The sequence below is a fragment of the Suncus etruscus genome, chromosome 1 (assembly GCF_024139225.1).
Source record: "Suncus etruscus isolate mSunEtr1 chromosome 1, mSunEtr1.pri.cur, whole genome shotgun sequence".
NCBI classification, from domain to species: domain Eukaryota; kingdom Metazoa; phylum Chordata; class Mammalia; order Eulipotyphla; family Soricidae; genus Suncus; species Suncus etruscus.
This window is the reverse complement of record NC_064848.1, coordinates 148,418,484-148,440,456: the sequence shown is the minus strand read 5'-3', so window position 1 is coordinate 148,440,456 and position 21,973 is coordinate 148,418,484. Positions and strand designations below refer to the sequence as shown.

The 21,973-nt window shown below is 47.2% G+C and overlaps 1 protein-coding gene across 1 annotated transcript; it reads left to right on the top strand.

Moving 5' to 3' along the window:
* Nucleotides 1-3,757: 3,757 nt before the first annotated feature.
* On the top strand, nt 3,758-17,759 carry ZC3HAV1L (zinc finger CCCH-type containing, antiviral 1 like). The gene is made up of 4 exons (XM_049782840.1): nt 3,758-4,166; nt 7,325-7,460; nt 15,667-15,922; nt 17,659-17,759. Exons 1-4 carry the CDS (start codon nt 3,772-3,774, stop codon nt 17,757-17,759), a joined length of 888 nt encoding a protein of 295 aa, XP_049638797.1. The 5' UTR covers nt 3,758-3,771.
* The last annotated feature ends 4,214 nt before the right edge of the window (nt 17,760-21,973 follow it).

Genomic DNA, 21,973 nt, shown 5'->3' with positions numbered 1-21,973 from the left:
TAATTGTTTCCCTCCAGTTTTCCTTCAACATTCCATACCTGTTCTCCAAACTTCCCATCATGAGTATTTCCCACAGTTTTCCCTTCCCTTCCCTCCCCTCCCCTCCTCTCCTCCTCTCCTTTCCTCCTTCCTCCCACTCCTCCCTCCCTATCCCTCCCCATCTCATTCTCAGGCCTCACTTCTTTCTAGGCACTCAAGGGATCACTCCTGGCAGGGCTCAGGAAAATTGAACCCGATTGACTATGTGCAGGGCAAACATCCTACCCACTGTATTACTGCTCCCACTCCTCCTTTTCCATTCTGTAGTGACAAATTTACAACATCCGCTTTAGTGTCCTCAAAATGCATTTCAGTGGTCATAGACTCTATGTACTCATCAATTTAGAAATAAGACACAGTGAAGATATTTTAAAACTCCTATTACAGGGATATTTGAATAACTTCCAAGCATTCAAATAAATGAGAAGGCCAATATCTGAGCTTGCTAAGTTGGGTGTGGCGCTACTCAAAAGCTTCATAAGCTATCGTGTAATATATAGGCCTGCTTTGAGTGAGCGAATTTGAATTGAAATAGAGCAGAAACAATTGGGTACAAAGACATAGGCAAAAATTAAAAAAAACCGGATATTTCTGAACAGTAAATAAGAGAACATTTACTGCATTTAATGACTTGCAGATAACAACAGTTATTTCTAGAAGAGCAAGAAAGAACTGCTTTAGTTGCAAGAAACATACCTTAGAAGAAGACTGACAGGTCCTTTTATAGACGAATAATAAGTCATACACGAATGTCCTAGTGAGACATTCGAAACTCGTATAGACAGCCGTGCGCTTCCTTTAGTGAAGAACCAGTAAGTGTGTCTTGAGAAGTTGCTTACACTTACTCGGCTCCCACATTGAGTGCCAGGAGCACTCGCAAATCCCATCTGGTTTCAGCACTCTTTTCCAGACCAGTTAGGGATACTTCCCCTTGTCTTTCAATTATTAGTAGATTCCTAAACATACATGAAGAAAAAAAATTCTATGGACTACCAAACCTTTATTATCAAAAGGAGAGAAAATTAGTTGTGAACAGAAAAACAATCTTTTTCTTTTTACCCTTTAGTTTTAGTTTAAGTCACTTGCTAACCAAAGTGTTGACCTTTATGGATTTGATGTTCCAAGTTACCACCCTTTCACCACCACCACAAAGTTCACTACCCTTTATTGCTGTCCTTATGATAAATTCTCAGGCATGACGATGCTATACGACTTTATGAAATAAGAGATCCTTGCTTCTACTTAACAGTGAAGCGTTTTGGAGTTAAGAATCAGCCAGAGGCTACTTCCTATAAAAAAAGATTACAGGACAATGAAGGAGGTTTAGATGGCATTAGCACGAAAACCAGTTCCAGAGTGAGTCCTAACATCACATACCACCTCTGTCATAAAAAGAGAAAGAGCGAGATTTACCGTAATGGATAAGGATACTTAGGACAGGAAAAATTACAGCTTGTCTCAGAGGAAACAGTGATAGACCCTCAGACAAGCCGTAAATCCTACATACATGTCCTCAAAACATTAAAAAGTCGTATAAAAGGAGTTCTTCACTGTGTGGCTGGCCCACGCACTGAAGGACCACTGCTACCCTTGGTTGGAATCCCTCCAGTACCAGGGGATATGAAGCCAAGAACAAGTCGATTTCCAGTAAGAACCGCAGCTTGAATTTCTGACACTCTTAGGTAACAGGCGGTTACACTGCGTGACATGAATGACATCAAGGAGTCTTCATATCCGATAGAATAAAATTCCTTGGGGCCAGAGTGATAGAATAGCTAGTAAGGCCTTGCACGTGGCCTATCCAGATTTGATCTCTGGCATCCTAGATGGTCCCCTGCGCCCCACCAGAAGTGATTTCTGAGCTCAGAGCCAAGAATGATTCTTAAGGGCACTGCAGGTTGTTCCCCCCAACCCCCAAGACTAACTGCTTGCTTTTTAGAGCCCTAGTTCAAAGAATAACTTTACACCTGGGTATTGTTGAAGGGGATTGTCGTAAGTTGCTTTTTTTCTGCATTAGAATGTATGCCTTTGGATGGCAGGGTCGCCTGACCCCTACACCTTACAGCCCCAATCTAAAAAGTTGCTTGTTTACTGTCTGCTATATGGTTGCCTCTGTTGATTAAAGGGTGATCAATGCTATGCTATTTTAGCTGTTGATTATATACTGTCATCTGTTGTGCCTTTTTGAGACTACCTAATAAAGAAATACAAAAAAAAAAATACAGACACATTTTTTTTTCTGCTTTTTCTTTGTTCAATTTCTATATCTCTCCTGGAAGTCTTCGACTGCAAATTGTAGTATAGTCAGTGGAGGATAAAACGTTTTTGCCATTTCTGGTTTCATCCTTCCAGGCCTGATAGCAGGGAGCACTCCCAGGGAAGAAGGGGCTGGTTATAGAGAAGTTCACAGCTGATGGGCCATGTCTTTTATTGGGGGGAGCATGGGGGGTTCTGGGCTACTTCTAGCTATGAGTAGGGCTTTCTCCTGGTTCTGTGTTCAGGGGTCATTCCTGGCTCTGGGGGTGAATTAGGGTATATTGCATGAAAGGTAAGTTAGTGCCTGCATGCTTCTATTGTCTCTTCAGCCCAGGTAGACACATCTTTTTATTTTAGGGACTTGAAAAGGGAGTGACTGGAGGATGTGACCTCATCTTACTTCCTTTGGTTCCAGATTTTAAAAAAATCGCCATAGTATGGATTTGGCTAAAGTGAAGGCAAAGCTGCCATTTGGCTTGGACATTGTAAATAAACAATGGTATAGCCCTCGAGGATACCCACTATTGGCTATCAATCATATTGAGAATCAGGAGAAGGGCCCGAGAGGTGGTGCATGGTTAAGGTGCTAACTTGGCACCTACTGATCGACTCGGGTCCCTTGCAGATGTTGACTTGGACCCTAGAGGAACCCAGGGCTCCAAAATGAGGATCTGGTGAGATGTAGGTCTGGAAGCAAACGTTGATGCAGGAAATAATCCATACAGTGAAGAGGTACAAGTGATAGAACAGTGATTGAACCAGGAATTCCACCACACAAGCCTTCTGCCCCTAAGAAGGAAAGCAGCTTAGTGGCGGAAGACTGAAGAATGAAACGTTTCCTTTCTGAAACTGGCGGTTTATTAACGAGAACCAGGCCACACCCTAGGGAGGAAAAAGAATACTAAGCAAGGATTAATCCAATGATCTCAATCACCAGATCACCCATTAGTGTGAAGTATAAATATTGATTAGAGTGGGACCAATAATCCAACACCGAGGAACTCTAGAAGTGATCCCTGAGCACTAGCTGGTGAGACCCCGCCCCAGTCCAAAACACCACTGGGTATAGCCCCAGAAAGTAGTGGAATTCAACAGCCTTCAGTTCCAACCTCCAGAATCTGGGGTGTGTGTGTGGGGTGTGTGTGTGTGTGTGTGCCTGCACACCCTGGGTCTTCCTTCACTGCCTGCCTCCCGGGGTCCGTGTTCTGCAGCCCTCGGAGGCCCCCTATCTGTCCATCGCCTTCCTGCTTCGAATCCAGTAGTGTCCAGTGTCCAGTCCAGCAAGCCCTTGAAGTCCCCCATTTTCCCCCTTGCGCGCGCAGTGGGGGGAAATCCGTGGTGCGTTTTGGAGCTGGAGCGCGCGCCCTGCGGGTCTCCAGGCTCCCCCTTTCCACCGGCCTGCGCGGAGTGGGGGGGTCCCCGGGACCTCCTCCCCAGGACGCCGACGTGCCCGGGGCGGAGCCTGGCGGCGCGGCCATGGCGGGGACCGCGGCGGAGGCCACGGGCGAAGCCACGGTGCGCGCGTTCCTCACCAAGGTGCTGTGCGCGCACGGCGGGCGCCTGCTGCTGCCCGAGCTGCGGGCCCACGTGGAGCTGTCGGAGCCGGGGCTGCGGGCCGTGCTGCGTCGGGCGGGTCCCGAGCGCTTCTTGCTGCACGACGTGGCGAGGCGAGCCGGGCCGTGGGACCCCGAGGCCGAGGTGGCTGCCGGCACGGGCCCGGGCGCGGGCGACGGTCCCCGGGACTGCCGGGTGTTGGCCGTGTCCTCCGCGCGCCTCTGCGCCCGCTACCAGCGGGGCGAGTGCCAGGCCTGCGACCAGCTGCACCTTTGCCGGAGGCATATGCTGGGCAAGTGCCCCAACCGGGACTGCTGGTGAGCTGCGGGTGCGGGGATGGCTGTGCGCGCGCGAGGAGAGGGACCCGTTGTGCGTTTTGGAGATGGAGATAGGCCCGAGGAACCCAGATTCTTCCCCTTATCCCCCAGATCACCCCAGAACTTTAAGCCCCTCTACTGGATCATTCGATCAAGGTTAGGGTTAGGGTTCTCTTTGCATGTTTGCACGAGCCACTTGGGGTTCCCTAAGTCGCTTCCCTCCCTCTCCCAGCCCTAGGATCGCCCCTCTGGTGGTGGAACTAAAGATTTATTTATTTTTATTTTTATATTTTAAATCTTTATTTAAGCACCATGATTTCAAACATGCTTATAGTTGGCGGTTAGTTCTAATAAAGAGCTCACCCCTTCACCAGTGCAACCTTTCCATCACAAATGCCCCCCAAGTTTGGAGTGTTTGGTTTGAAAAGGGACCAGCTGGAGGATGATGGGTCTTCCCTCCTCTCTACAAAGGCCCCCAGAAACAAACTTTCTGTTATCCTTCACTCCATCCCTTGGTGCAATGCAGCACCTCTAAGTGGTATGACCCCCACCCGCAGAATATTGATTGATTGGTTGACAAGGCCTGATTCTATCTCTTGACTCCGAACTTTATCTCGTGCATCCTCAAAAGTGATTCTGGAGGGACCATATCATGCTGGGGTGCGCCCACCTGCAAAACGTGTGCACTAGTCCACTGAGCCGTCCTCTTTGTTAACATTGGTGGACAGTGGGGGCGGATTTTGGGGTGCAGCTCCTTACATTGGGACCTTCACAGAAGTCCAGAAATTTGGGGGGCGTGTCTTGGCTTTAAAGCATATTTTTAAACTTTTATTGAAACCATTCTGATAGGGACCGGAGAGATAGTATGGAGGTAAGGCATTTGCCTTACATGAAGAAGGTCTGTGGTTCGAAACCCGGCATCCCATATGGTCCCCTGAGCCTGCCAGGAGTGATTTCTGAGCATAGAGCCAGGAGGAATCCCTGAGTGCTGCCAGATGTTATCCAAAAACCGGGGGGGGGGGGGGGGGGGAAGAAAACCCTTCTGATCTATAAAGTTCTTTAAAGTTGAATTTTATATATACAGTGAGTCAGGGCCCTTCCCACCACCAGTGTCAACCTCCCTTCATCAGCGTTCTCAGAGTGCATCCTGTGCCACCACCCTTTGGCCCCTGGCCTGCTAATACAACAGACCCATTTTAAGTTTAGATTGTTATAGTTTGGGTCTCTTTTTTTTTTTTTTTTTTTTGGTTTTTGGGCCACACCCGGTGACGCTCAGGGGTTACTCCTGGCTATGCGCTCAGAAGTCGCTCCTGGCTTGGGGGACCATATGGGACGCCGGGGGATCGAACCGCGGTCCGTCCTAGGCTAGCGCAGGCAAGGCAGGCACCTTACCTCCAGCGCCACCGCCTGGCCCCCTTTTTTTTTTTTTTTTTTTTTTTTTTTTTTGGTTTTTGGGTCACACCCGGCAGTGCTCAGGGGTTATTCCTGGCTCCAGGCTCAGAAATTGCTCCTGGCAGGCACGGGGAACCATATGGGACGCCGGGATTCGAACCGATGACCTCCTGCATGAAAGGCAAACGCCTTACCTCCATGCTATCTCTCCGGCCCCTAGTTTGGGTCTCTTGATTCTATTTTTGTTGACTTGGATATTGGATTTTTGGCTTGGATATTTAGTTCTGTCCTTTTTTCTCCACCAGTGCACCTGAGATTACTTGGCCCCTGGGTCCCATCCTTTCTTATTTTTTTTCCTTCTTAATTTTATAGAAAATGCAGAAATATGAGGTAAAACAAAGTAATCTGTGTCTCAAGGTTCTATGAAAAAGGCGGGAGCCCCTATCTAAAAGATAAAATAAAAAAGGGAGAAGTGGCATTTTTTGGGTTTTTTTGCATAGGGGTAGCACAAGTTGGGGAAAATATAAAGGAAAAACCTTTAGCCTAAAAACAGGGAGAACTTATCTATGAAGCATCCTTCCATAAGACCAACTACAGTCTCTGGATATACTAAGTTGTCTGACCCCAAAGTCTTTATGATCCCAGAAAAAGTTCTCCTCTATCTCAGTTGTCTCAGGCTTCTGTAAAGCATTCATTTTAAAATGAAAACAAGCCTGGGAAGGAAGGGTAGGAGAGAGGAGGTGAGAGGACAGGAGGAAGAGGGGGGAGAGAGGAATAAACGAAGGACAGGAGAATTTGAGCTAAGGCACTTGACTTGCAAGTAGCCCCCCACCCCCAAGAGAAACTAAGAAAATGAGCCGGGGAATTGCTTCAACCAGATTTTCTAGGGGTTAAGTTTGGGTTTGGAAGTCACACCCAATGTTAGGACTGTTTCTGATGTCGCTGTGGAGTTTCTCTGGTGGTACTCCCAGACCTTACAAAGTGGAATTCACTGCCAAAATAGCCTGTTAGCCCATCTGCCCTCCTGGCTTTCTTTGCTGGTTTACTTTTATTTTGTTCTATACCTGGTGGTGCTTTGGGCTTACTCCTGACTCTATGCTCAGGGATCCCTCCTTGTAGAATTTGGTACTATGTGAGGTGCCAGGGATTGAACCTGGGTTGGCCCCATGGAAAGCAAGTGTCCTTCCCATTCTGCTATCTCCAGCCACATGTACTTACTAATCTTCTTTTAGTTTATTCTTTTTTTATAATTAAGAAAAAAATTTTTTTTTTGGTTTTTGGGTCACACCAGGCAGTGCGCAGGGGTTACTCCTGGCTGTGTGCTCAGAAATAGCTCCTGGCAGGCACGGGGTACCATATGGGACACCGGGATTCGAACCAACCACCTTTGGTCCTGGATCGGCTGCTTGCAAGGCAAACGCCACTGTGCTATCTCTCTGGGCCCAATTAAGAAAATTTTTTATTTTAATTTAAAATTTTAAGATTTGTCTGTGCTCAGGGCTTACTCCTGGCTGTACACTCAGGAGCCATTCCTGGCAGTTCCCAGGGGAACATACGGAATGCCTGGATTGAACTTGGATCAGCTGTGTGCAAGGCACGTATCTTACCAGCTGTGCTATCATCACTCCCAGTCTTCTTACCTGAGAATCTCTGCAGTATCTCTGGGGACTGGACTCCTTCACCCTTTATTGAGTGGGAAGATACTTCAGTCGAAGAACTTGACTGTCCCCTGCACCTGGATGTCTGAGCTCTCTGTGTACCCCCAGGTCTACCTGTACCCTTTCCCATGACATCCACACTCCTGTCAACATCCAGGCGCTGAAGCATCACGGAATCTTTGGCCTCAATGAGGCTCAGCTTCGCATCTTACTTTTGCAGAACGACCCTTGCTTGTTACCAGAGGTGAGTGCCCCTCCCTTCTGTGCCCCTGGGGAGAGAAATCATGGAGACAATGCAGAATGCCTGGAGAACATCTTAGGGGTTTTTAAGGTCCAGAAATAGCAACTTCCTACTTTGTGGGGGCTTCTGTGTGCTGAGTAGTTCACAGAACAGAGCCACCAAATGAGGGGCTGTCATCAGTGTTGTCCTGGCCCCATTTCATGAAGGCAGTTGTCCAGCTCACAGCTGTGAATCAGGTCTCCTGGTATGTATATGTTCTGCCACTCCCCTGATTCTGAACTGCACTCACGATTCCTTTGTTGTGATAGCTGGAGTGGGGGTAGGATAGAGGAATTTGTACTCTTTCTGGGAATGGAACTTTTGGTCTCACACATCACTTGGCTTCTGGGCCACCTTCCTCAGCCCCTGGTTTGGTTTTTTTGTTTTGTTTTTGGGTCATACCTGGCAATGCTCAGGGGACCATATTGGATTCTGGGGACTGAGCTCTGACCAGCATCATGCAAGGCAAGCACCCCACCACCTGCACTGTTGCTTTATCCCCATATCCCTATTTAGTTTTTTTCCTATTTTTGATGGAGACATCTTTTCCTGCTAAAGTGGTGGGTTTGTGTTTTTGTTTTTGGGCCACACTCAGAAATACTCTGAGCTTACTCCTGCCTCTGCACTCAGAAATCACTCTTGGCAGGCTTGGAGAACCATATGGGATGCTGGGGATTGAACCTGGGTCAGCTGCATGCAAGGCAAATGCCCTACTCACTGTGCTGTTGCTCTGGCCCCAGGATAGTAAGCTCTTTCCAATTTTTTTTTTTTTTTTTTTTTGGTTTTTGGGCCACACCCGGTAACGCGCAGGGGTTACTCCTGGCTATGCGCTCAGAAGTCGCTCCTGGCTTGGGGGACCATATGGGACGCCGGGGGATCGAACCGCGGTCCGTCTCCTAGGCTAGCGCAGGTAAGGCAGGCACCTTACCTCCAGCGCCACCGCCCGGCCCCGGATAGTAAGCTCTTGATGTTAGCTGTCTATTCTGTAAAATTGGTGTATCCCTCTAGGAATGACAACATCAAACAAATGAAGTTGTCAAGGAATTCAAAGCACTGTTAATAATAGTTCAACTTTTAGGGACATGCACTTAACTTCTAGGTCTCTTGGAAGAAGGAAGATATGGGGAAAGGGTTCCTGCACTCACTCCCAAAAGCTCTGGTGATAGCAGCCCCCAACTGCTGTTCCTGAACTCTGGTCAGTTTGGTGTCACTGAAGGGAATCATGGAGGGTCAGTTATGAGGCAGGGCCATTGGGGAAATGGTGATTCTGGGTGATAGAAGCAACAGGTGTGACTTTGGCAGGGTGGGGTCTTGGCCTGCCCCCTTCTGAGAGGGCCAGCTTTCTTTCCTTTTTCCCCCCTTTTGTTCTTTTTTTTGGTTTTTGGGCCACACTCAGCAGCACTGAGGGGTTACTCTTGGCAGGCTCAGGGAATGAACCCAGGTTCATTCCGGATCGGCTGTGTGCAAGGCAAATGCCCTACTGCTCTGCAATCTCTCCAGCCCTCTTAGTCCCTATAATATTATCTCTTTGACTTGAGACAAAGAAATTAAAACTTAATTATTAGAACACCCCCACCCCTTTAAGGAATATTTGGGGGGGGGGAGACACAGCAATAGGGCATTTGCCTTACATGCGGCTGATCTGGGACAGACACGGGTTCAATCCCCGTCATCCCATATGGTCCCCGAAGCCTGCCAGGAATAACACCTGAACGCCGCTGGGTGTGGCCCAAAAACCAAAATTTAAAATGAAATAAAATAAAGAAAATATGGAGAGTGTTCTAGTCAGGCATTCCGAGAGGCTCTTGTAGGAGGGTGGCTGGAAGGAAAATGTTGGGCAACAGGCAAATTCATGGGTGGTTGTTCACTCAGGTGCTTCAGGTTCTAGAAGGGAAGGGGCCATGACTGTAGGGATGAACTGCCCAGAGATTTATCCATAGGGAGAGAGGCTGCCTGGTAGGCCACAGCATCTATGAGGCAGTGCTGGAGTGAGCTCCCATGAGATTGCCACTCAGCATCTGCCTCCCTTTCCAATGTCTGTCAACTTTACAGATTCATTTTTTTTGTTTGTTTGTTTGGTTTTTTGGTTTTTGGGCCACACCCGTTTGACGCCCAGGGGTTACTCCTGGCTATGCGCTCAGAAATCGCCCCTGGCTTGGGGGGACCATATGGGACACCGGGGGGATCAAACCGCGGTCCGTCCTATGCTAGCGCTTGCAAGGCAGACACCCTACCTCTAGCGCCACCTTCCCAGCCCCACAGATTCATCTTTAATCTTCCTTTGTGGCCACACCCAGCGATGCCCAGGGGTCACTCCTGGCTCTGTGCTTAGAAATCCCTCCTGGCAGGCTTGGGGGACCATATGGGATGCCAAGGATCGAACCCAGGTCCGTCCCAGGTCGGCCACGAGCAAGGCAAACACCCTACCACTATACTATCACTCTGGCCCCATTTTTTAATTTAGGCTTGCCCCCCCCATCCCCCGGACGGGGTTCAGCAGCTGCTTTCTGCTCACTGCTCTGGGGTCGCTCCCAGTGGAGCTCAAGGGACTGTGTGGAACCGAGATCCATCTTCAGCCTCCTGCATGCATACTGTTCCTGTCCCAACTCTTGGACTTGCCTCCTGATCCTTTGTTTCCAGAGACATCAACTTAATAGCCCAGGACAGAATCCAGTGAGCCTTTGGAGCAAATTTTGGGTAGGAAAGCAGTGGGGAGCAGAGGTTCCCAGATATATTTGGTCTGCCATCTCCAGTTGTTTTTGTTTTGCTTTGGGGCCACACTTGGTGCTGTTCAGGGGTTACTTCTCACTGCTCTCAGGAATCATTCCAGAAAGGTTCAGGAGACCAGATGGAATGGCAGGGATCAAACCTGCATCATCCACTGCAAGGCAATCTCCCTCCTGGCGTATTATACCTTTGTTCCAGCCCAAACCACCCTCCTCTTGAGAATCAAAATTTCTCTTCTTGGAAAGTAATTTTAGTGTAGTCCCAGGAAATCTTCATTTAAGAGAGCCAACAGGGGCTGGAGGCAGGTATGGCGGGTAAGACACAGCTGAGCCTGGTTTGATCTCTGGTACCCTAATGTGATCCCCTGAGCACAGTGCCATGAATAAGCCCTGACCTCTGCTAGATGTGCCAGGTGTGGCCAAACCCCCATGAAACAGCCCCTTTTCTCCCCTATGCATTATACATGTTTCCAGCCCCCCCCACTAGGGGGCAGTATCGTCCACATTTGCAGAGCTTGAGTTTTTTTTTTTCAACTTGATTGATTGATTGATTGGTTTTTGGGCCACACCCAGCGATACTCAGGGGTTACTCCTCGCCCCTGGCAGACTGGAGGGCCATATGGGATGCTGGGAATCTAGCCTGGTCCTTCCCGGGTCTGCTGCGTGCAAGGCAAATGCCCTACTGCTGTGCTTTTCTCTCCAGCCCTATGATCTTGAGTTTTTGAGCTAGAGGTTGTCTGGTCCTTTAAGACAAGAAGGCACAATTTTGGGTCAGAGGGGTAGTACAGCCGTTAGGGTGCTTTCCATGCATGAAGCTCACAGGGATTCGATCCCCAGCATACCATATGCACCCTGAACACTTTTAGGATTAAGTCCTAAAAGTAGAGACGAATAATTCCTGAGTATCCCTGGGTGTGGCACCCCCAGGCACAATTTTCATTATTGTTATTGTTTTTATAACTTAAAGGAGCTTAACATCATTATTTATTTATTTTGCTTTTGGGCCATACCCTGTGCCACTCAGGGGTTACTCCTGGCTATATGCTCAGAAATCGCTCCTGGCTTGAGGGACCATATGGGACGCCAGGGATTGAACCAAGGTCTGTCCTGGATTGGCCGCATGCAAGGCAAATGCCCTGCCGCTGTGCTATCGCTTCTGCCCAGGAGTTTAACATCTTTAGGTTAGTGAACCTAGTGATTATTTTCTTTTTGGTTTTGGGGTCACACCTGGCAGTGCTCAGGGGTGACTCCTGACTCTCTGCTCAGAAATTGCTCCTAGCAGGCACAGGGGACCATATGGGATGCTGGTATTCAAACCACCATCCTTCTGCATCAAGGCAAACGCCTTACCTCCATGCTATCTTTCCGACCCCAAACCTGGTGAATCTTTAAGCAATTTTTTTTAATTAGGGCTAAGTAAAAAAAAAAAAAAAAAAAAAAAAAAGAACGAAAAAGAAGAGTCAAATGATAGCCCAGAGGTAGGGTGTTTGCCTTGCATTCTACTGACCCGGGATGGACCAGCTTCAATCTCTGGCATCCCATATGGTAGGACATTTCCCTTGCATGTAGTTGACCTGGGTTTAATCCCTGGCATCCCATCCTCAATACCTCCAGTAGTAATTCCTGAGTGCAAAGCAAGTAGTAACCCCTGAGTATCCCTGGATATGACCCCAAAACAAAACAAAACAAAAATTGGGAAAAAAATTTAGACTGTAGAAACGGGGTCCAGAGTGCTAGCACAGAGTTAGGATGTTTGCTTTACATGCTGTCGACCTGAACAGACCTGGGTTTGATCCCCCGCATCCCATATGGTTCCCTGAGCCTGCTCAGAGTGATTTTTGAGCACAGAGCCAAGGGTAACCCCTGAGTGTCTCCATGTGTAGCCAAAAAACAAAATAAATAAATAAATAAATAAATAAATAAATTGTAGAAACCCTGATTTACAATACTGTTGGTGATAGAGTTCATACATATAACATTTCAACACCCTATTCTGTATCTAGGAGTTCCCTTCCCATGGTAACCTTCCTACTGAAAACTACAAAAGTGAACTCAAAAAAGACATTTGCATGCCTATGTTCATTGCAGTGCTATTCACAATGGCCTAAACCTGGAACTTGCATATGCCCAAGAAGAGAGAAAAAGACTATATCCATGGTGCCAGAGAGATAGCACAGTGGTAGGTTGCCTTGCATGTGGCCAATCCAGCACAGACCTGGGTTCAGTTCCTGACATCCCATACCCAAGCCTGCCAGGAGTCATTTCTGAGTGCAGAGCCAGGAGTAATCCCTGAGTGCAGCCAGGTATGACCCCCTACCACCCAAAAAGAATAATGCTGGCTTATAAGAAAAGATGAAGTCATGCAGTTTGCTGCTACATAGATGGGTCTGCAAAGGATTATGCTGATATTAGAGGCAGGGAACACAGAATGTTCTCTCCTATGTGGGATATAAAGAAATATAGTGGGGATATAAAAAATGCCCCAAGGCAATAGGAACCTAGAAACTAGTGAGGTTTGTGGGTTTTGTTTGCTTTTGTTTTAGGGCCACACCCAGCAGTGTTCAAGGCTCAATCTTGGTAGGATTCAAGGGACAATATGTGATGCCGTGATCGAACCCTGGTTGGCCTCTTGCAAGACCAGTGGCCTACCCACTCTATTATTGCTCCAGCCCTAAACCTAGTGAAGCTTTTGCTTTATATTTCAACCACAGTCTGCAGGGTGTAGCCCAGAGCTTCCAGCTTGGGGTCTGTGCTCCTGCCTTGAGCTGGCCCCGGGTGCATGTTGTGTTAAACTAGACACTGACCAGGCCTTGGCACAGAGGAGCTAGCCCCAGGGTGTCTCATGGCCCTTGTTGCAAAGGCATGTTGATGCCTAGACGTTGAGCTGGAAATGTGGGACAGCAGAAAGTGACAGTAGAATATGAACATTCTGGTACTGTGATTTAGGAGAATAGCCTAGAGTGATAGTACAGGGGCTGGAGTGATAGTACAGGAGGGAGGTTGCTTACTATGCATGCTGTCAACCTGGGTTTGATCATCAGCATCCCATATGGTCCCTGGAGCCCCATCAGGAGTGATTCCTGAGTGCAGAGTCAAAATTAAAGCAAGTCCTGAGCATCTCTGGGTATGGCCCAACAACCAAAAGCATATCATTGAGGTTTCATCCTATTTCCTGCACAGTCCTCATATGACTTTTTTTTGGGGGAGGGGGTGTCACATCTGGCAGTGCTCAAAGGTTACTCCTGGCTTAGAAATTGCTCAGGGCCGGAGAGATAGCACAGCAATAAGGTGTTTGCCTTACATACAGAAGGATGGTGGTTCAAATCCTGGCATCCCATATGGTCCCCCCCCCGAGCCTGCCAGGAGTGATTTCTGAGCATAGAGCCAGGAGTAACCCCTGAGTTACACCAAAAAAAAAAAAAAAAAAAGAAAAAAAAAAGAAAAAAGAAATTGCTCTCGGCAGGCTCTGGGGACCATATGTGATGCCGGGATTCGAATCACCATCCTTCTGCATGCAAGGCAAACACCCTACCTCCATGCTATCTCTCCGGCCCCCTCACACGACTTTCTGAGAGATGAGACCACCACACTCACTGTCTTGTTAGATTTGTACGGTGGCCTTTGGGAGCCTGAGGGCAGGGACTGGTGCAGTGCTGCAGCACAGCTCTCTTAGGCACTGAGTCATTTGTACCTCCAGTCATTAGAAATGGTTTCATCTGAAGCTAGGTCTCACAGATGCTGGCAAGGCTGAGAGAAAGCAAAAGCCAGACAGGCTGGTCACAAAAGATAGAAACAGAGCTCATTTTGAGAAGTTCATTCAACTCTCTTGCCCTGATGTTAGATGGTACAGCTACCTACCTAAAGCCTGGGAGACTTACCTTATTTTTCGCCCTAGAAGACACACCTGACCATAAGACGCACATAGTTTTTAGACAAGGAAAACAGGAAAAAAATATTCCAAAGCAAATGGTGTACTAAAATATTTAAGAAATACAATGCGGGCCCGGAGAGATAGCACAGCGGCGTTTGCCTTGCAAGCAGCTGATCCAGGACCAAAGGTGGTTGGTTCGAATCCCGGTGTCCCATATGTTCCCCTGTGCCTGCCAGGAGCTATTTCTGAGCAGACAGCCAGGAGTAACCCCTGAGCACTGCCGGGTGTGGCCCCCCAAAAAAAACAAACAAAAAAAAGAAATACAATGCAAGACACCCTCAGGAGATGGCATCTGGAAGCAACCAGCCTGCGAGGCCGAAGTATATTTACAATAGGCTGGTTCATAGCTGTTAAATACATTTACCTAACTTTTATTTTTTTAACATCAGAACATAAAATTTTTTTAAAATACTTTTTTGTTAATATAAAAAAAATAGTCGCAGCAGCAGTCCAATATTCTTAAGTGAAAGCTCTCTATATGACCATGAAGTTGTGTTAACCTGATTGCTTGTCCTATGTAGTATGTCTGCACGATAAAGGAGGCATCACACTGCGATGTCAAGTGGTTAGTATCTGCTTTCCCTGCGCTCAGGTTTCAGCTCCAGCTGTCATTCGCTCCATTAGACGCCAGGACACTTTCCTCCATCTTTTGTGGGGGAGTTCGTCTTATGGTTTGAAAATATGGTAATTTAAAATCTAAAGAGAAGGGTCCAGAGTGATAGCACAGTGATAGGGTGTTTGCCTTGCACATGGCCAAACCGGGACAGATCCAAGTTCTATCACTAGCATCCCATATGGTCCCCTGAGCCTGCCAGGGGCATTTTCTGAGTGCAGAGCTAAAAGTAACCCCTGAGCACCACCAGGTATGGCCCAAAGACAAAAAAAAAAAAAAAAAAAAAAAGAAAGAAATTCCAAACAAATGAGAGTGGAGAGAGAGCATATCAAGTAGGCATTTGCCTTGCATACATCCGACCCAGGTTAGATCCCGTATACCACCTGTGGTCCCCATAGAGTTAGACCAGGGGTCTCAAACTCGAGGCCCCTGGGCCGTTTGCGGCCCTCCGTACAACATTTGTGGCCCGAAGCCGGCCTTCAAATATCGCAGTATTCGCGATTATTCGCTTACCAAATAATCACAATAAAAATCGCATTAGTAAGAAAAAAATCGCATTAAACATTCACATACCCCAAGCAGTTCCGTTCGGGGTATGCAAATGTTTAATGCGATTTTTTGCGATTTCTTTTCTTACTAATGCTATTTTTTATTGCGAATATTCGGTAAGCGAAATCCCTTATGCGGCCCTGCCTTACCCCGACTTTGCCTCCTGCGGCCCCCAGGTAAATTGAGTTTGAGACCTCTGAGTTAGACTCTAAGGCATGATCCCTGAGTGCAGAGCTAGGAGTAAGTAATCCTTGAGCACTGCTGTGATTGGCCCCCAAACAGAACAACAACAATACAACTACAAATAGCTGGAGAGCAGATGTCTTACAAGCTGCTTTTCCTCTGCCCCAGGTCTGTTTGCTCTACAACAAAGGCGAGGGTCTGGGTTACTGCAACCTCAAGGATCAGTGCACCAAGTTTCATGTGTGCAAATCCTTTGTCCGGGGTGAGTGCAGGCTCCCCAAATGCAGACGCTCCCACCAGCTCATTCATGCTGCCTCCCTGAAACTGCTGCAGGACCAAGGGCTGAACGCACTCAGTGTGGTGAACTTCCAGATCATCTCTGCCGATCGGCATATGAAAATGCACACTATGTTGGAAAATAAAGGTGAGGATGTTGGAGGCAGACAAAGGGTAGTTTTGACCTGAAAATGAGACTGGGATGAAAGCTTTCGGAGGTGGGGGGCTGGAGTTTTAATATAGCAGATAAAGCATTTACCGTGCACAAGGTTGACCATGGTTCATTTCCTGGTATCCCAAATTGTCCCCCCCAATCCCTACCAGGAGTGATCCCTGAATGCAGAGCCAAGAGTAAATCTTTAGTTTGTAATCATGGTGCTTAAAGAAAGATATTAATAAAATAATAATAAAAATAAAAAAGTAGGGGCCAGAGCGATGGCAGCAGTAGGGTGTTTGCCTTGCACAAGACTGACCCAGGACAGATCGTGGTTCGATCCCCTGGCATCCCATATGGTTCCCCAAGCCAGGAGCAATTTCTGAGCGCATAGCCAGAAGTAACCCCTGAGTGTCACAGGGTGTGGCCCCTCCCAAATAAAAACAAAACAAAAAAATATCCCACAATTAGGGTCCGGAACAGTAGCACAGTGGTAGAGCATTTGCCTTGCATGCGGCTGACCCAGGACAGACCTTGATTCGACAGACCTTGATTTGATCCCTGGCATCCCATATGGTTCGCTGAGCCAGGATCAATTTCTGAGTGCATAGTCGGGAGTAGCCCGAGTGTCATGGGGTGTGGCCCAAAATCAAAACTAAAAAATAAATAAATAACAAAAATAAAAAAGTAAACCTTGAGCACTTATGGTTGTGGCCCAGAAAAAATAAAACCCTTCTGATGTGAAGTCTTTTCATCATCCTATCACCTTTCTTGTTTAATTTTTGGAGGAGGGGAGGCACACCTAGCAGAGCTCAGGCCTTACGCCTGATTTTATGCTCAGGGACCACTCTTGACCAGACTCGGGGGACTGCTAGGGATGGACCTGATGAAATTTGAATTTGCAAAGCAAGTTCCCTGTCTCTCTGGGACCATCTTCATTGGGTCTTGGCATTTTTGTTTAATTTTGAGGCCACAAACACTAAGTAGTTGCTCAACGCACTCATCTCAGTGCTCAAAAGTGATCTTTAGTTGTGCTGGGACTCTGTGTAGAGTTCTGGGGATTGAACTGTTACTCTCCTGCAAGATAAATACCCTGGGGCTGGAGCTATAGAACAATCAAGAAGTCACCCGCCTTGCACACAACTGATGCAGATTCTATTCCTGGCACCCTACATTGTCCCCAGAGCCCACCAGGAGTGATTCCTAAGTGCAGAGCCACGAATAACCTCTGAGCACTGCCATATGTGACAACAAAACAAAAAGTTAAGCAACCTATCCCCCTTACTATTTATTGGGCTCCCACCTGGTCTTGCTTGGTACATCTTTCTTTTTTGTTTGTTTGGTTTTCTGGGCCACATCTGGAGGTGTTGAGGGGTTACTCCTGGCTCTGTGATTAGAAATTGCCTCTGGCAGGCTCAGGGGACCATATGGGATGCCAGGAATAGAACTTGGGTCCATCCCAGGTCAGCCAACTGCAATGCAAATGCCCTACTGCTGTGCTATTGCTCCGGCCCCTGGTACATCTTTCTTGGGAGAAAATGAGCAAATAGTGGAATAGAGACTCTACACTTGATGTTGAGAGACATAGATGAATCATCTATCATCCCTAAAAGCCCACACTCAGCAGATGCCGCCTCGAGATTTCTCTATCCTGAATTTACCATGTCCGATAGAATCACAGGTGGTGTGAGGTGCGCCTTGGGAAACCTCATCTCTCTTATGTGTTTCAGATACTTCAGCTGCTGAGGCTGGGGCAGCCCGAGGCTCAGTTTCTGCCCCAGCTCAACCAGCCAAGGAGCCATGTATTGGCAGCCCAGCCGGATGCCAGTGAAGCCAGTAGCAGCCTGTTCATTGGAAGATGCACACGGAAAGCTGCTGTTAAACTTAGATTCCTTGCCTGGCCTTGTCTTTTAATCAGGGCCATGGCCACCCTTCCTTGCAGGTGTTTGTGGGAATGAAAGGTGGAAATGAAGGCAGTAGCTGATGACAGGATGAACTTGAGGCTGGGAGAGTGAGGATTTTGTTGGATGTAAAGTGAGTGTAACCCCTGAGTATAAATGGAGTCAGGCCAGATCGGCGCACTCTAAAGAGCAGATTTCTGTCTATTTGCTGCATCAATGAGCTGGTGTATTTCTGTGCAGTCTCTGTTGTGTTCAGAGAGGATGTACACATTATTATACTCTGGCTTTCAGAAAATGAAAGGACGCTTGCCTTGCAGGTGGCTGACCTAGATTTTATCCTCAGCATGACACGTGATCTACCCCAAGCACCACTAGAAGCATTTGCCTAAGCATTGCCAGGTGTAGGGCAAGCCCCCCTTTTCACCAAAGGCCAGAGATACAGTACAGCGAACAGAGGCTTTGCTTTGTGTGCAATCCAGCTAGGTTCAATCATGCTAGAATGGAATCTTCTAGAAGTCTTTCTTGAGCTCAGAGCCACAAGTAAGCCTTGAGCACTGAGAGGTTGGGCCCCAAAACCAAAATCAAAATAAAAAATTGGGGGCCGGAGAGATAGCACAGCGGTATTTGCCTTGCAAGCAGCCGATCCAGGACCTAAGGTGGTTGTTTCGAATCCTGGCATCCCACATGGTCCCCCGTGCCTGCCAGGAGCTATTTCTGAGCAGATAGCCAGGAGTAACCCCTGAGCACCGCTGGGTGTGGCCCAAAAAAAAAAAAAAAAAATTTGGAGCTGGAGCGATAGCTTAGAGGTAGGTTGTTTGCTTTGCATGCTGCTGACCTGGGACGGACCTGGGTTCGATTCCCAGCATCCCATATAGTCCCCCGAAACTTTTAGGAATTTTTTGAGTGTAGAGCTAGGAGGAACCCCTGAGTGCTGCTGGGTGTGGTCCCCCAGATAATTGACACAATACTGAATTTTTGTTTTATTTTTTGTGCCATACGTGGCCATGCTCAGGGGACCATGTAGTGCCAGTGAATAGCACTCACTTAGGCCCCTGAGTTATTATTATTATAGTTCTTATGATATTTATTTTATTTTTGGGCCATATCCAGTGGTGCACAGGAACTGCTCCTGGCTTTGTGCTCTAAGGTTACTCATGGCATTGCTTGGGGGACCATTTGCAGTGCTAGAGGTCAAACTGGCATCAGTTGCATACAAGGCAAACACTTTAACCCCAGTACTCTGTCTCTGACCCCTGGCTATAAAGTACCTTTTGTTTTAATTTTTTTTGGGGGTCACTCGGCAGCGCTCTGGGGCTACTCCTGGCTCTATGCTCAGAAATTTCCCCTAGCAGGCTCAGGGGACCATATGGGATGCCAGAATTCAAACCACCGTCCTGCATGCAAAGCAAACGCCCTACCACTGTGCTAACTCTCTGGCCCTTGTTTTGATTTTTATATAGGTGCTAAATCATACTCTCTTCTGGTATGTTTTTTTTTTTTTTTTTTTTGGTTTTTGGGCCACACCTGGTGATGCTCAGGGGTTACTCCTGGTTATGCACTCAGAAATTGCTCCTGGCTTGGGGTACTATATGGCACATCAGGGATCGAACCAAGCTCCATCCTAGGTCAGCTGTGTGCAAGGCAAGAGCCCTACTGCTGTGCTACTGCTCTGGTCCCTGATATGTATTTCTTTAAATGTGTGTGAAGTGAATTTTTTCATGTCTGGTTTCTGTGTGGCTCTTATGCATTAGTATACACATCTTTTCTTTTCTTCTGTACTAAATTGGGGTAACCTTGAACGAATGTTCCTGATTTGTATGAAGGACACTGGCCGTACGGTGCTTACATGATGACCAGGTTTCATAGCTTAAGCAGCAGCACAGATGTTCTAACTGGAGACTTCTGCCTCCCTCTGTCTTGTCTCCCTCTTCATACTCAGCCCAGAGCCCTATTGCTGCCTATGAAAGTTTGGTTACCTACATTGCTCTAAACTGTCTGTATCCCTTTTAGTGGATTGGAATGAATCAGCCAGGTCTTGATCTTGGTCTTCCTTCCTTTCTTCCTACTTTCCCTCCTTCCTTCTTTTGGTTTCGGGGATGCTGGGGATCAAACCCAGGCAAGGCAAGCCCTCTACTATCACTCTGGCTTTTGAGTTTCCTCTTCCTTCCTTCTCTCTCCCTACACTCCAGTTGTCTTCCTGAGTTCCCCAGGATGTTCAGTCTCTGTTTTCATCGAGTTCCACATGGGAGCAATGCTGTGAATTCCTTTTCTGTGTTTCCTAGGTAATGGAAATATCAGTGTTTGTGGTTTTGTTTTCATTTGTTTTATTTTGGTTTGTTTTTGGTCACACTGGGGGCATTATTCAGGCTTATTCCTGGATCTACAGTTGGAAATAACAGTGCTAGTGAATCTTGTGCGATGCCAGGGGTTAAACCCAAGTTGTTGGCCATTTGCAAAGCAAGTGCCCTGTCCACTGTAATATGGCTTCAGCCCATGTTTATATATATATATATATATATATATATATATATATATATTTTTTTTTTTTTTTTTTTGGTTTTTGCTCAGGGGTTACTCCTGGCTCTGTGCTCAGAAATCACTCCTGGCAGGCTTAGGGGACTATATGGGACGCCGGGATTCGAACCACCGACCTTCTGCATGAGAGGCAAATGCCTTACCTCCATGCTCTCTCTCTGGCCCAGTATATTTTTAAGTGTCCTGTGATGACATGAGGAACAGGGACAAGGTAGTGAATTTCTTGTAATGATAAATTTAGGAGACTCTTGATAAAACCATGTTCCCATTTCCATTGGAAGAGAACACAAATTTCTTTTTCTTTTTGGTTTTTGGGCCTCATCTAGCACCACTCAGGGGTTACTCCTGGCTCTGTGCTCAGAGATTGCTCCTGATAGGCTCAGGGGATCATATGGGATATCAGGGATCGAACTCAAGCCTGTCCTGAGTTGGCCATGTGCAAGGCAAATGCCCTATTGCTGTGCTATCACTCCAGCCCCACCTGAATGTGTGTGTGTGTGTGTTTATCACACCTAGCGTGCTCAGGGGATCCTTATGGCTCTGCTCTCAGAAGTCGCTCCTGGCAGGCTTGGGGGACCATATGGGATGCTGGGATTAGAACTGGGTCTGTCCTATGTTGGCTGCGTGCAAGGCAAACACCTTACCGCTATACTATTGCTCCGGCCCCCACCTGAAATTCTTAATAAGAAGTCAGAATATCCTGATTTTTTTAGACACATAGACTTCTAGAGACACATAGACTTTGACATTATTATGACCTTTTTATATCTTATATTTGTACTTTTGGGGCTGCTGCCAGGGGCCTAAAGAGATAGCACAGGGGTAGGGCATTTGCCTTGCACATGGCCAACACAGGAAATTCCTGGCATCCCATATGGTCCCCCAAACCAGCCAAGTGTGACTTCTGAGCACAGAGCCAGGAGTAACCCCAGAGCACTGCCAGATGTGATACCAACTCCCACCCCCAATAAATTAATAAAAGGCCAAAAAAAAAGTCCTCTATGTTAAACCATGTTTATATTCGAACTCTATACTGGACTCACAAACATTGACCTATCTTTTAGGCCAGAGAGCCAAAGAAATCCTACATGAGATAAGACATGGCGTATCTTGCCTTGCATGTGGCCCCCTCATGTGATGAACTTTCATTCTGCTTCTAACAAGGTTTTCTAAATGAATTACTTTTTTTTTTTTTTTGGTTTTTGGTTTTTGGTTTTTGGGCCACACCCGGGTTTACTCCTGGCTATGAGCTCAGAAATTGCTCCTGAGTTGGGGGACCATATGGGACTCTGGGAGATCGAACCAAGGTCCATCCTAGGTTCTGTGCCACCACTCAAGCCCCTGAATTACTCTTTGATTGAACAATCTGTCTGCAGTAAGATCCTTGAGTAAGGGGCCACAGAGATGATATAGGACATACGGCATAAGGATGTTGTGGCCAGGTTCTTTGTTCAAATCTTCTCCTCTCCTGCAAGGTAGGGAGGGGTTGGCATCTCAAATTAGTTTGATTATTATTATTTGATATTGCCCTCCAGATTATGTGTATCAGTTGCTCTAGTTCAATGATGAATTTTTTAATTGAAACAATTGTGATCTACAGAGTCCTTCA